The 15,992-nt window shown below is 50.9% G+C and overlaps 1 protein-coding gene across 13 annotated transcripts in view; it reads right to left on the bottom strand.

The window, feature by feature from the left end:
• TRAK1 (trafficking kinesin protein 1) overlaps window positions 1-15,992 on the bottom strand; it is a 193,291-nt gene that overhangs the window by 34,067 nt on the left and 143,232 nt on the right. For all 13 annotated transcript variants that reach the window (XM_070050990.1, XM_070050991.1, XM_051851810.2 and 10 more), the window contains 2 exons: window positions 5,697-5,773; window positions 209-325 (listed from right to left, as the gene is read on the bottom strand). In XM_070050990.1, the coding sequence (XP_069907091.1) occupies window positions 209-325; window positions 5,697-5,747 (168 nt within the window). In that variant the 5' untranslated portion in view covers window positions 5,748-5,773. The remainder of the gene's footprint in view (window positions 1-208; window positions 326-5,696; window positions 5,774-15,992) is intronic.

Here is a 15,992-nt window from a genome sequence, read left to right on the forward strand (position 1 = left end):
AGGCCCAGGCCTGCCCACGTGGAACAGCACCACGCACCTGTGCCCACCCTGGGGACATCTGTCTTCTCCCATGGAGGACAGGAAGGAGGCACGGGAGGTTCCCAGGCTCTGAGCCGGCAGCTCTGGACTCAGGCTGAGGGTGCTCCCTGGGGGCTGGGGGCTTCTGCCCATGCCCGGGGCCCCTGAGCCCGTGGCCTCCACCCCTCACCTCTTCCCTGATGTGTTCCACTTGCTCCTCCAGCAGCTCGTTCCTCTCCGTCAGCGTCTTGTTCTTCTTCAACAACGACTGGCCGATGCGGGCAGCCAATTCTAGATCCCGCTCTTTCTACGAGAGGCAGAGGGAGGACAGAGACTCAGCAGGAGCCCAGAGATGAAATCAAGGGCATCCGGGAATTAACAAGGCCATGCATGATTGACCACCCGTGTTGGCATGGGGCGCTCGTTACAAGAGGAGCAACCTCTGCCCACAGGGGCTATGCAGACATCCAGCAGCAAACTGGAAGCCTAAGGAGAATAAATCTGTGATCCAAGAGGGAAAAAAAAAAACCACAGCTGTCACCAGACACATTTCTCTGCAGTGGTTCTCAGCGTCTGTGCAGTGCTCTGACGACCTGGGCCCAGCACATGGACACGTGGACACACTCAGGAACTCTTTGTTGAATGATTGAATGCACACAGAAATCCTGAAGTGCTCTTGCAGTAAAGCTAAGAGCTGACCCAGACAGGCAGCCCACCTCCCCCAGCATTCACTGGGGGGCAATTTACTAAGTTCTTTGTCTTTCATCCTTGGTGGCTTGTAAAGGCACAGCTGCCTTTGCAGGGAGGCAGGCGTCCTCTGATGGTGGACAGAGGCCATCCCCAAGTGTGGACTTGTCAACCCCCTGCTGGGCCCATGATAGCTCACTTCTGGGAGGAGGTGGCAGGGAGATGAGAACTGAAGAGCTAAGTCCATTCTAGACACTGCTCACCAGGAGTAAAGAAAATTAAAAGAATACAAATGTGCTGTTTAGGGTAGGGGAAGGCTGGGAAGGAATCTTGGGTCCCCACCCAACACTGGCCCTTCAGCTCCCCCGTGGCCCAAGGCAAATGGCTCAAGCTTCAGGAAGGTCAGGGGCTCCGTGGCTGGGATTGTCAAAGCACAAGGTTACTGCCTTCTAGCAAGGCGAGGAATCATTTTAGTAATAGCAACTGACATCTGGTTTACATTAAGTACAACAGCACAGAATGGAAAATACCCGAGTGTTATTCCACACTGCTGGCCAGGGAGAGAGCACTGGGCCACAGCAGGTGCTGGTCACACTTTAACTGGTGGCCCGTCCTATGCCACACCGAGATTCGGGGTTCTGTTTGAACATCCCTGGGGGTCTGGTTCCCAGCTCTGTCAAGTCGGGGGCGGAGAGGAGGGCAGGCCATCTGAGATCGCCTTGGCAAAATCTAGGGTTTCTAACTAATTACACATTTTGCTAATCACAGGAACTCCGCCTGGGCTGTCTTTGAGCCAACAAACACATATGCACCATCACCATCACTGGTTTGGACCTGCCACTCATGCGGCAACCTTTGAAACCCCAAATGTGCAAAGTGCTTGGACAATAGATAGACTTACAAAGGGGGAATCAGGGGCACAGCACTCGAGGTCAAGTACAGTTTGGGGAGACTGGAGCTGACGGTCACCTGGCTCCCTCTTGCAGAAACACTGTCTCTGTCCCCTGGGTCTTCCCTAGTGAGGCGTTCACTACCATCCCAGAGCCAAGTGGGTAAACCAGTAAATCAGCAGTGAAAACCCCAATCTGGGCCTGCCAGAAACATAGTATGAGTGGAGAGGGCCTTCCAATGGGGCCGTGGAGGGCGGGACGCAGTGACTCTGTCCAGGAAAATAGGACCCTCATCTCTGGGCATTCAGTCACACTGGCCACTGCCTACCAGGAGGGGTCTGTAACTCCCAGACCCTTGTCACGTCTCAGGCTCAGCAGCTGTGCTTATTTGGTAGCGAGAGGAAAGGATCGAAGAATTGTGTGAGGCAACCTGTACAGAATTCAAGTCTGCAGGCCAGATTCAAAACCAGCACCTGCCATTCGCATTCTCATTCCAGTTCTCATTCTCATTCCAGCCAGCTCAACTCAGCTGAAAGTGCAGCTCTGACGTCCACTTCTCTGCCAAAGTCTGGTCCCCATAAACCTACCTCAAGCCCAGCCAATTCCTCCGCTAGAGCGAGTTCTTGTGCTGAACACCCAGAGGGTGCCTGATTAAGGCTCACTGGTTCCGGACCTGACTACCTGCTCTGCGCTGGCTTCCCACAACCATGCTGCTCGGCTCCTGGAACAGGCACAGCCGCTTGGCGCGCCGTGGCCACACTGTGTTTGCACATTTCACCATAAACAAATCAAGCAAGAAAGCGACAGTCCCTATGAAAGGTGAGGCAAGGTACTGCCAGAGCACCTGACAGATGCACAGAGCTTCCCACAACACAGGACCCCAGGAGAATGGAGAAGAGGCGGGGGAAGAAACACAAGAGGAGTGTGTGTGGGGAGGGGCTCAACAATGGAGCCCCTTGGACACACCTCAACCTCAGCCCCGAGGTTCGTCTTGCTCTCTCTACTATCGCAGATTCTCTCTTGGTCTACACAGGACAGCTAATTTTTTTCCTTCTTTATTTTGTTTAGAAAAAGTTTTTTGATGACCGTTTAGTACGTGAACACCAGGGGGCAGCAGGCAGCCTCAAGAAGTATAAATACAGTGCAAACGGATTAAATCAGGCTATCAGCATCCCCGCTTCCCCCCCACTTCCTCTGTGTTTGGAGGCCCCTTCCCACCCCCCAGCTCTGAACACGATGAATAATACCATGACACCTGGGCTCCCAGGCTCACTGTACCCTTCTCATAATAGCCAGGACATGGAATCAACCTATGTGTCCACTGATGGGTGAATGCATTAGGAAAATGTGGCAGATATACATTTAGGAATATCACTCAGCCCTTAAAATGTACGAAAGCCTGAAGTTCAAGCGTTACAGTAATTATAAAGATCATGGTCTGCTGTGATAACAAAAAGCAAGAAGTTATAGTAAAAGTATTCATTGATGAGGTAAAAAATTTAAACAAGTCATTGAAGCACCTTCAGTTCCTTTCCTGGTTCTCATTTTACTAAGGCAATAGCTCGGCTGCGTTTCTCTTTGAGAAATGCAAGGGTGACAGAAGAGACTAGCCAACACATGATCAGTGGGTATTTTGAAAACCAGCACAAAAGCTAGGGGATGTCCACTAGAATAAAGGACGAGAGTAACAGACTCCAAACAAATTCACATCGGCCCTTGGAGACAAGCTATTGAAAGAGCCAGTTCACAAAGAGGCAAGGAGGAGCTCACTGGAATGACTTATTCTCTCTTTCTGGCGATGCTTTGGTTAAAATGACTCTAACTTTAGTCTCTGTTTTGTTTTGTTTTTTACTTATTTGACAGGTAGAATTAGACAGTGAGAGAGAGAGACAGAGAGAAAGGTCTTCCTTCCGTTTGTTCACCCCCCAAATGGCTGCTTCGGCCAGTGCGCTGCACCGATCCGAAGCCAGAAGCCAGGTCTCCCACGCGGGTGCAGGGGCCCAAGCACCAGGGCCATCCTCCACTGCCTTCCCGGGCCACAGCAGAGAGCTGGACTGGAAGAGGAGCAGCCGGGACTAGAACCCGGCGCCCATATGGGATGCCGGCGCCGCAGGCAGAGGATTAACCAAGTAAGCCACGGTGCCGGCACCCTCAGTTGCTTACCAATGAATGAACTTACACTGACTGTGACGCCCACTAGTAACAGGAACAGCCAGCAGTGCACACTTCATGGCTGACTCATCTCATTCACCAATTTCAGGACAAAAAGCATCACTGGGGCCCAGAGGGTCAGCCTCTCCCTACCTGGGGAGAAGGTGAGCCTGGCCCACAGGTGCATCCTGGATAGCAGCCAGCCAGAGCAAGCCACAAGAAACCTTTTCCTTTAAAACCAGAAGCACGCTTGTCACGCTGGCCAAGAGACAGCAGGTGTGCAGACCAAAGCCATTGACAGCAGAGGCAGAGCCGAGAGCAGAGGAAAGTGCAGCCTGGTGTGACCGTCACACGACCCGGGTGGACTGGTGGTCACCGGGATCCCCACCCAGTTCCACAGAAAGGCAGGGAACTCTGACACGATTCTTATCAGGGCAAGGAGCAAATGGCACTGCTATTTATAAAACACAGAGATACAGATGGACCAATGCCATGACCTTGTGAAAAGTGAAACAAGGCACAACAAAGAACCAAGGAACTGCCCTGCCAAGACTATTCCTAGCACCCACCTTGTTTTATAAGATGAGGCCAAACATGGCCATGGACATAGCCACTTAGAAAACCAGCTGGTGGCGAAAAAGTGAATTCTTGACCCTGGCATCTGCACAAAGGGCTCAAACTCTCACCCAGCTGAGAAGGGCCACGACCTGGGGAATGTTGTCCAGCACTGCCAGCTGGGACTCGGTCACAGCCAAGAACTGCAGGCTGTGGACACTCCGGGGTGGCAGCCCATGGAACCACTCTGGGGCTGGTGTTTGGCACAACAGTGAAGACGCCACTCGGGACACCCGGTACAGCCTCTACTGGAGAGCCTGTGTTTGAGTTCAGTTCCGCTCCTGATTCCAACTTCTGCGCACCGAGGGAGGCAGTGGTGATGGCTCAAGAAATGGGTTCCTGCCATCACATAGGAGACCTGGATTGGGTTCTTGGCTCCTAGCTTTGGCTCCAGCCAGGGACTGTTGTGGGCATTTGGTGAATGAGCCAGCAGACAGAAGTTTTCTCTCTCTTTTTTCTATCTCCCCACCAAATAAACAAAAGAATGAAAGTTCTCAATAGGAACTCAAAAAGAACTTCAAACAAAATACAGTCAGAGGTGCTGACCAGGCAGCCACCACCAGAAGGCAGAAGGCCTGTGCCCCCAAATGCCTCGGCTAACACCCTGACATCACTCTGTGACTCTCTCTAGGAGATTGGACAGGAGTGGGTTCAAGGGAGGTGTGAGACACTGGGTAGGCAGAGGGAGAAACACAGCGGAAGAGAAAGGCGCAAACATGGGGTGAAGGGACATCCCCACCCCCAAATCAAACACTCTGGGTTCTGCCACTGCTGCCCGGGCCCTGCCTGGGTTTCGGCTTCGTCGCCCAGCTGGCTGGAAACCAGCAGGGATTCCTGTGTCTCCCACGTTGCTCTAACTCCCTTCCTGGGGACAGTGTTAAGGAACATGACCTGGAGTCATTCTCGCTTCTGGAGCAGGACCAAGGGTCTGCAAGTTAGCACCTGTCTGTGTCAGAGCTGCTCTGGAGCTGGGGCCAGTGTTTAAGGACGGGCACTTATTTCGTGAGTCCTTTCTAAGAACCCACAATGGCCAGCTTTGTTCTATAAGGATGCTCCAAAACCGGTCATGGAAAAATGGAACCACAAGATACATTTAACCCATTTAAGTGTTACCATATTTTGTATCAGGAGTAACATATCCTTTGAAAAATCTAAAATACCCATACAAAATTCTAGCTACAAAGGTCTACCTTGCTACTAGTTCAGAAAGCAGAGGCATTACACAATACCCGGAGAGGGCCCAACTTCTGAGAGTCCTCGCTGAAGCAGACAACAGCGTGCGCTTCTATCAGATGGTGATAAGCAGCTCTTTCTGCCCTCCCCTAAAATGCTTACCTCCTCCAGAAGCCGAGTGACAGCGTCGATGTCATTGTACGTCTTAGTCATCTGGCCAACTCTTTCAGCACATAGCACTGTAAGGAGTAAAAGTGACAATGAGACCTAGGACACACACCTGCCAGACAAACGACCCCATCTGGAAAAGCACCCTGAGGTTGTGTTCCTGTGCTAGCACGCAGGGCCACTGACTTTCCTGGGTTCAGCCCACACTGTGTTCAACACCACGGGGTTTCACTTTCCAGTTCCAGGTGTGAGATCTAACTGTGGGGGATGGGTGCTATCCCTGTATAGCCTTACACTGTGGGTCTGTGTGGGGGTGCACACGCGTGTGCATATATAAAGGCAGTATGAGGGCCAGGTGGTGGGGTAGAAGGGCTCTGGCCTCCAATGAACTCAGCAAACTCAAGTGCATGGGGCAGAGGTCAGGTGGCAGCACAGCCCCTGTATGCAACCTACCAGAAAGGCCTGCAGGGCTGCACCCCACCAGCCACACAGCCCCAGCCGCATGGACAGAGGGGTCCTTCTGGAAGCACCGATTGGATCTCATGACAGCACGGCCCCCTCTGCCCATCTCATCCTGACACTGAGTCTAAGGAATGGCTTCCATACTATGAAAAACAAGGCAATCTATTTTTAACATCTATACCAAAATGACCATAATCTTTGCCCACCTACACACACACTCACATCCACTGTGGTCAGAGCAAGAAGCACAAAAGCCACCCTAGAACTGTGTCTCTTTTACTCCTTCCACTGAGAAAAAAAAAAAAAAAAAGGATTGTGCAATGAAAGGCTTTAGTCTGCCAAAAAAAAGAGAGAGAGAGAGAGAGAGAGAGAGAGAGAAATCTCAGGCTTGTCTAATTTTAAATCAATAGCAAGGACTAGATTTGCAGTTCAACAAAAGGTAGCATTGCCTTTTATTCTATGGAGGAAGGAGTGAATGCAAACAGATTTAGGGTCAAAGAGCATCCATTCTGACACCTGTCACTTTGGGGCTGCATAATAACTCCTCAACAAGGCTTTGTGAGCAAGACTAACTCTGTTGCAAGCTGACACTTTGGCAATGACCCAAGCCCCCGGAGGAAAGCAAATGGGAATTGCAATGCTGCACTAAGTCCAAGTTGGGCGCATAGCAAGTGGAATTCAATAGGTCTGTAAATATTTCATGAAACACCAGTAGAGAGCACCCTGGCAAATGAGCTCAGTCAAACCTGATCTGTTGGAATGATTTCTGAGCTTAAGGAGGAGACCTGAAATCTGGTTCTAAATCTGAAACTGTAGCCTCCCCCCCCCCCCACCCCGGGGAGGCAGGCTCCCTGCTGGGGTTTGCTCTCCACCCAGCCCTATCACCTGCCTCACAGCAGAGAGAAAAGTCCATCACCCGGGGCATCGTCTTTGCCTCTCACTTAGGCAGAGCTGCCAGGGAGGAGAGAGAGACTGAAAAGGGTGGGTTTCAACCAGAATCTAGCTCACGGGCTCAGGGCGGGTGAAGGCTCCTGTGCCTCGGGCAGGAGTTAGCGCTCGTCCTGTGCCGCTGTGATCCTGCCAGACAGCAGGAGCTGGAGCTGTAGTCTGCTCCAGTACCGTGTCAGTCCGAGACGACACTCATCTCCCCAGCTAATGTCTTAAGATCACTGTCATTACCCATACAGGCGGGCATGTGTGGCTAATTCTATGCAGTCGTAAGAAATAATCCACAGGAATCCCATAGATCCTGAGGCAGGTTCCCGTGTACTGAGATTCGGCAAAGTTATATACCATGACCAGGATGCTGACATCTATCTGATTCGCGGTCTTATTCAGATTTCCCCAGTTTTAACCGTACTGGGTTAAGTGAGTGTGTGTATGTGTGTAGCACTAGACAGTTTTAATCCCCTGTGCAGCTTCATGTACCTACAACCATCAGGACCCCTTTGTGTTGTCCTTTTATCAAATAATTTTAAAAATCTTTACCATATTTTTAACACTTAAACTCAATACAATGCATGCATGGGCCAATGCTCTTCCCAGCATTATTCTCACCAGGCACACAGTGCAAGGAGGCCAGGTGTGCCCTGTCATATCCCTGGCACGGCGCCCCTTCAGCTGGGGGTGCTCAGGGGCAGGCCTTCCTGGAAGCCCCAGGCCCTCTGGGTCTAACTACACAAGTCAGAGGCATCAGTGAAAAAAACAAACACGACAATGTACCTCAAGCTGTGAAAGTACGTGATTATTCCAGCTATGTTTTTAAAGATACACATAATTCCAACAGGGGGAGGAGAAATGTATAAATTTATAGTACATAGAAAAAGAGTAAAGATAGCCACAGAATCACTGATGTTTGGATAAGATTGCAAGTTTTCACCTTCTTTTGCATGTGTGTGTGAGTTTAAAGAATTTCTGTAGTGACCCTGCACTGATGGGGAAAAAAACACAACATTTTCCATAAAGTACATAGTTGATAATAAGACAGAAGGTTGCCGGCACCTTGGCTCACTAGGCTAATCCTCCGCCTGTGGTGCTGGCACCCTGGGTTTTAGTCCCGGTTGGGGCGTCGGATTCTGTCCCGGTTGCTCCCCTTCCAGTCCAGCTTTCTGCTGTGGTCCGGGAGTGCAGTGGAGGATGGCCCAAGTGCTTGGGCTCTGCACCCACATGGGAGAGCAGGAGGAAGCACCTGGCTCCTGGCTTCAGATTGGTGCAGCGCGTCGGCCGTAGTGGCCATTTTGGGGGGGGTGGGGTGGTGAACCAACGGAAAAGGAAGACCTTTCTCTCTGTCTCTCTCTCTCTCACTAACTCTGCCTGTCCAAAAAAAAAAAAAAAAAAAAAAAAAAAAGATAAAAGAAAAAGACAGGAGGTCCTGGGAGCCTTCCTGAGCTTATTACAACAGAAATTAATAACAGCAATAGGAGCACTTACACATATAAACTCATGGACAGCAATTCTGAATCTACAGGTACAGTGCAATGTGCTGGCCGTGTACACTGTGTCTTGACCGGCTCAGGGTGTTCCCAGGCAGATCCTGACCAGGGCCAGGCACCATTCAGAGACCTCAGTATGGACAATCTCACGTCGCCCTCTGCGCACGACTAAGGGTGGGCACTGACATGGACACAAATGGGAAGCCAAGGCTCAGAGCCGTTAAGTAGCTTGCCCGGTGCCACACAGCCAGTGGGCAGTAAGTTTATAAAACAAGAACAGACTCCTAGCAGAGGCAGCAGCTAATGTTTACAGCACCCCTATTATGCTAAAGGATTGAACCCGCTTCCTCAATTCATCCCCACAATAACCCTGCAAGGTAGCTCCTCCACACCATGAATAATCTGATGTTCTGGACCCAACCAGGTCACACAGGGAGAGAGGCTGCACCACAGGGGCTGAGCTGAGGCCAGCCTGGCTCGTGCACTCAACAAGTGAGCCATAAAGGAACAAGGACAAGGTAGGGCCAGCGCCAATCAACAAGGTTAAGGACATGTGCAAACAGGGCAAGACGCCCGTGTGGCATGGGGGAAGAAAGACTCCTGACCCTGGGGGCTTGTGTTCTCCTAGGAGACTGTCCCAAGGTCACCAGGCCCTGAGAAGGCCTCTTAATGCCTGCATTTCCTCTTCCTGGAGCCGAGCAAAGAGTGTGGGAAAATAACAAGCGAGGCCTTTGCAGGGAGGTCAGCACAGGCTGTGCTTTGCCAGTGCAGCCGCTCTGGATGCTCCATCTACAATAAGCTGTGGCCGGGTCTCTCTCGCCAGGGGAGCGGCTCTGCAACTGCTGGTTGCATCTCTCACCCCCAAAAGTGTGCCCCTTGCCCCCTAAAAAGTAAAGGGGCAGCCATACACCCCCACAGTAACTTAGTACTCAAAAATTAGGACCAAAAATGTTAGACATAGCCTGTCCGCTACAGAAAAGTAGATGGAAGAGAAAGTTCATGAAAAATGCATAACCCGGAGAAGCCACGCACCGATTTCAAACTTACTGCACCTAAATACATCTACCGTTTAGTTCCATTTTCTGAACTTTGTGAAGTCCCTGTGTACACACACTGCGCTTCTTGCACCGTCAAACCTGCAGGAAATGATGCCCCATCTCCTGCACCAGGCTCTGCGCTGAACCCGAGGGTTGCCTGCCCTCCTGTGGCAGCACAGACACCAGGGCAACCTGGGGCAGGCATGGGGGGATTGATTTCAGGGCCTGGCAGCCCCCTGTAGAGGCCATGGACTTTTATCATGGGCAATGGAAAGTCACTTGAGATTTCTCAAAGGGACAGCGTCCATGGGAGATTTGTAGTTCAAACAACACTGTGGCTTCCATGTGGAGCAATGGGGGAGGGGAGCAGGGCCAGGTAGAGAGACCAATGTCAAGGCTGCTGGCCTAAAGGCGGGCTCTTTCCTTGAGAGACTGCAGAGGTCTGACTGAGCGGGAGGTAAATCAAAATGTGTAGGACCTGGGGTTCTTGCTGGGACAGGAGCCATGGATCTCCTGGGTCTGGCACCTTCTGTTGAGACAGGCAGGTGCAGCCCGACAGAAGCAAGATAGGGCCAGCACTGGAACAGCCACTGAGGTCACCGTGGAATGGCGTGCTGGGCGTGGGGCTGTCCACAATCCACTGCGGCAGGAGGCCTAGTGGACAAAATGCCCTGCCATGCCCCCCAGGAGCTGCAGGTGGTTTTGGTCTGGGAGAATCCACTTTGAAGCGAGAGGAGACTGGGTTATCATCAGGAAGGCAGGTGCAGTACCAGACTCTGGAGCCAAACTGGAACCAGCAGGCCTGGGCTGGCTGAGCATAGGGACGGAGACCTGTGACGAGGCTGTCACAGCTCACTGGATTCACAGGGTGGACAAAATTCTGAGCGGCACTGGAACTAGAAAATCAGGAGTGCAACTGTGATGCAAAGTAAACTTTGCCCCAAACGATTTTTAGAACAAATGCTGGCATCCATTCTTCCAGGTATGCGCACAACAGGAGCCACCAGCCCAAAGCAAGTTCCAATCACCCACATATAGTGTGAGGTCCCACACAGGAACAGGTGCCTGTCTCACGCCATCTGTGACAAGCCACCTGCACACTTTGGCCTCAACAGTCTTCCTGGGGCTTCAACAAGAAGCCCTCACTCCATTCACCTTAGTGGAGGGTTTCACAGGGTTGTCCAAACAGCTCTCACCACTCCTTAACCCACTCCTGACAACACTTTTGCCATTAACGTCAGCTTCACCTATCTCTATGAATATAGGAATGAATGACTATTTTAGACACACACACATTCACACATGCACACGTGTGTGCGTATCTGTGTGTACCAAAATGAAAACACCTTAAGCCCTCTAGAAGACAAGATTTCCTCGGAACTCAAAGACCAGGCAGCCAGCATCCACGAACAGACAGGGCTGTCTGCGGTCTCCCTTACTAACAGCCGATTTCTTCAATTAAAACAGTATTTCTCAACATTTTTTTTTTTTTTGTATAATCTAGCGCCATCTGCCCTCCCCAAACTATTTTTCCTTCTATCTTCTGCACCTTAACACATTATTTTACAAAGGTCAAATTTTATTTTCTGTTATTTTCCTTAGAGAAACAAACAGGTGTATTCAATAAATGCTCAAAACAGACCCTCAGGAACCCTGACACGCCCAGCCGAGGCAGAGCTGGTACCTCAGGGACACAGAAAAGCCTGGTCTGCAAACCAGCAGACTCACCCCTCTCACCCTGACCCAGAGCCGCAGTGGGCAGGGTGGAAAAGAATCCCCACGTCTGGCCCCTGGCGCTCCACGAAGTCTAAGGGGCCTTGCCGAAGTCAGCAGAAATGGAATTGAAAGGTAAATTTTAGTGCAAACAATTGTGAAATCGACACATATAAAAGAGCTGCAAAAAGTTCATGCAAAGTTCATATTACAAAAAAACTATGCATGGATTTCCAATTTTTTTTTTCTTTGCACTAAAGCTTATCTTTTTTTTTTTTTTTTTTTTTTTTTGACAGGCAGAGTGGACAGTGAGAGAGAGAGACAGAGAGAAAGGTCTTCCTTTTGCCGTTGGTTCACCCACCAATGGCCGCCGTGGCTGGCGTGCTGCGGCGGGCGCACCGCGCTGATCCGATGGCAGGAGCCAGGAGCCAGGTGCTTTTCCTGGTCTCCCATGGGGTGCAGGGCCCAAGCACCTGGGCCATCCTCCACTGCACTCCCTGGCCACAGCAGAGAGCTGGCCTGGAAGAGGGGCAACCGGGACAGAATCCGGCGCCCCGACCGGGACTAGAACCCGGTGTGCCGGCGCCGCTAGGCGGAGGATTAGCCTAGTGAGCCGCGGCGCCGGCCCTAAAGCTTATCTTTCAAACTCTGTTCTCCAGGAACTTTTTGAAGCACTCTCACAAACTTAACACATTCTTAACTGTTTGCCCTGTCCACGAGGGGAAGGCATGGAGGTTCAGAACCTCAGAGCCATAGGTAAAAGGCTTCCCTTTAAATTCTAAATGAGTCCCCATTTGTGCTGAGTTTCTGGGCATCACAAAATAGATGCCCTTCTAAGCTTTTGTGCAGTTGTTTTGGATTTCATTAATCCCTGCTCTGCTTAGAAACCTTGCCCACAATTGCCACGTCCTACAAGGAGCAGCTTCATCCCATGGGACACACAGGGACCACAGTCACCACGTCCCACCTCTCAATTCGCGCCTCCTCGCACCTACCGCCCAGACGCAGCCACAGCATCCACAGCCGGCGGTGCCCCTGCAGGTGTCTGGCCTGGCACCTGCGTGCCCGCTCTTTGCTCCTGGAGGGTCTGTCTTCCTCCCACTTCTCCATCTGGGGATTTCCTGCTCTTCCTGCGGCCCACAGAGAAGGTGCGGTGGACACCCTGACCAAGCCTCAGCTTTTCTGCCTGCTTTTGTAAAATTTGCAGTTTTTCCGGTCTGCTGCAGACATCAAGATCGGGCTGATTAGGCAAAGTGCTTTTGATGAGGGGGGCAGCTCTTGCTAATCTCAGGCAAACGCGGGGCGGGTAAGTTAGACACAGCCCCTCCCCACAGCGTTATCACGGGGAAACCAAGACTCTGGGAAGTCTGATGAGCTGGGTAAGGTCACAAAGACAGATTCTTGCAGTCTCCGAAGGATCTTCTGGAGGGAAATGAATGCATATGTCCTCACATAACCCTGTAGGCAACTGGTGAGCAGTCATCAAAATGTGGCACAATCCAGGCAATGGAATATTATTCAGCCACGAAAAAGAACAAAGCACTATTACATGTCACAATGTGGATGGAACTCAAAATCTTGTGCTAAGTAAAAACCAGACACAAAAACTGCCATACAGCATTGAGTGTAGTCACATAAAATATCAGAAGGCAAACCGTAGATATGGGAAGTATGTGAGTGGTTTTGCAGGACCGGGGGTAGCAGGTGGAGTTTGCTGTAAATGGGCATGACGGATCTTACTGGGAGGATGCAAAACTCTTAGACTGGATGACTGTGGTGGTTACACAACTCAGTAGATTCACAAAAATCCACTAAACTGTCCATTAAAGCGTGGGAATTAAAAAAATTTATTTATGTATTTGCAAGGCACAGAGAGAGGGGAAGGAGGGAAACACAAAGAGACAACTCTTCCATCTGCTGGTTGCTCCCCAAATGGCTGCAATGGCTGAGGCTGGGGCCTGGAACTCCAAGTCTCCCACGTGGGTGCAGGGGCCCAAGTACCTGGGCCATCTTCTACTGCTTTCCCAGGAATATTAGCAAGGGAGCCGGATGGGAAGTGGAGCAGCAAGGGCTCAAACCAGCACCCACCTGGTGCCAACAATGCAGGGGGCTGCTTAACCTGTTGCGCCATAATACTAGTCCAATCAAGTGAGTGAATTTTACAGCATGTAAAGTACACTTCGACATTTTTATGTTGCCAAATAACATGCAAACAAGCCACCCCACATTCCAACTACTTCCTTGTGAATGAGACAAAGAGAAAACATTCTTGTGTTATCTCAGCCCCTGATTGAGCCTTCCCTGGGCCACAGTGGTACTGTCAGACGGCGACTTAGTTTAGGAATCACCAGTCACCCCGGAAGAACCACACTGGGGTGGGCGTTTGGCACAAAAGTTAGGCTGCCACTTGGGCTGCCCACATCCCACATCAGAGTGCCTGGGTTCGAGTCCTTTCTCTGCTCCTGATCCCAGCTTCCTGTAAAAGTACACCCCAGGAGGTGGTGATTCTGCTAGCTGGGTCCACTGCCACCCACACGGGAGACCTGGATTGAGCTCCTGGCTCCTGGCTTTGACCTGGCGCAACCTTCACTGTTGTGAGCATCTGGGGAGTGAATCAGTAGATGGGGGAGTGCTCTCTCTTTCTCTCTCTTGCAAACATGTAAAATAAATAAATAAAAACTAAAAAGAAAAAAGAAACCAACCCTGATTAGGAATCCATACATGCACTCATTGGCCCCATAGAGATTAAATTATTTTCAACTAGAGAACTACCATTAAAATTGGGTCAGATGGAAGAAAGAATTCAGGACACACCCATAAAAAAGCCAAGGGCCACCCTGTCCAAGTTTAGGAGTCTGACTTTGAGCCCTCTTCCTGGGCACACACAGCTCTTCTTCATCTCCTCACTGTCCCTCTGAGGCTTGGCCAAGTCCCCCACCAGACTGCTGTCCTGCAATATTTATTTTCACAATAATTTGGACAAAATAAGCCAAGAGAATTAACTCCTAAGACCTGTAAGACACACATTTCTTGGTTTCAAAAACAACAAAGCAGAACCATTCTGATGCAGCCCTTGAAGTGGATACTGGACTAGGGTAATGGCTCACAGCAATGAAAACAAAACAAAATGGAAGAACAATTTATTTTCATTGGTATTTAAATGTCCTCATGTCAAAAATGACAACAGCACAGCCACACCAACCCTACAGAGTCACACATGTCCCCTAGCCCCTCCCGCTCGGAAAACAGCCAGGTCTTATCCATGTTGATACTCAATAACATAAAACAAAACCAAAAAAGGCAAGGCAGGTGGCCATTTAGCCTGGTGGCTACGATGTCTCTGTCCCACATCAGAGTACCTAGGTTTGACTCCTGGTTCTAGCTCCTCACGCCAGGTTCCTGCTAATGCAAATTGTGGGAGGCAGATGGTGATGGCTCACATGGGAGACCAGGGTTGCACTCCTGGCTCCTGGCTTTGGCCTTGGCTGGTGTGAGCATCTGGAGAATGAACCAGTGGATGGGAGCTGTCTATTCTCTGTCTTCTCTTTATCTCTGTCTCCTTCTCTCTTCTTTCTTTCTCTCGCTCTCTCTTCCCCATCAAATAAATAATTATTTAAAAAACAATTGCAAAGAACAGCTCATTTCTAATCACTACCCTATCTTATTGTCTCAAGATAAGCATCCATCTTGCTCCTGGACAGTCCCCTCCCTGACCCAAGGCTGAATGCAAAGGAGAAATCACATCTGGAATGGGGAAGGAGAGCTCAGGTCCAACGCGACACACAGGAAGTTGCCAGGGAAGACACCTTCACGGAGGCAGCCATGGTCTCAGGCCAGAAGCCAACAGGCCGAGGGCTCCCACTCTTCCATGAGAAGCCCTTGTGTCTCATGGCTCTTGGGTGAAAACACACTGGAAGGTCTCTGGGTCAGTGGTGGGGGCAGCTCAGCACAAAGTCCAGCACAAAGAGCAGTCTGCCTGGCCATAACCCGTGTCCACGCAGCGCCCAGCCTCTCCGCGGACGGGCGGGAGCGAAGTGCCCCTCGCCGACAACAGAGCCCCACACGGTGCAGCTCTGGCTTCATTCCACTGTTCAGTAGGACCGCGCTCAGCTCAACTATTTCTCTGGCTCACTCTCCCGTGCCTCAGTAGGCTGAGAGCTTGGCACCAGTGCAACTTCTTGACAAGGCAGAGAAAACATGAAATGACTGTTAGGGTGACCACAGCACGCCAACTGCTGCCCTGGGCACCTGACTACACACATGAGTGTTCTTTCACTGAAAATTCAGAACAACCCCACTGAACAAACGAGACAGGAGAGAGGCCAAGGTCAGGTGGGGCAGAACTGTGGACTTGGACGGGAACTTGGACTTGCACACTGCAGTCAATTTCCCAGCTTCAGACTGGAACACCCAGCGTGGGTCTCTGGTGTCCATGTATCTATCACCAGGCCTAGAGGGACTGACTCACTGCTGAATGCCGACCCTGTCCCATCTCCTTCAGTGTTTCCATCCATCCTGCATTCTCTGCTGTCCCATCTGAGACAGGAAGACAGAGCCCAAGGTCACAGAGCTCTGGTGGGAGGGCCTGATCTGCTGACCCCCCAAGTGGGGACTCCCGAAGATACCTATTGGGTAAATAAATGAAC

Source organism: Oryctolagus cuniculus, chromosome 10 (genome assembly GCF_964237555.1).
Source record: "Oryctolagus cuniculus chromosome 10, mOryCun1.1, whole genome shotgun sequence".
NCBI lineage: Eukaryota > Metazoa > Chordata > Mammalia > Lagomorpha > Leporidae > Oryctolagus > Oryctolagus cuniculus.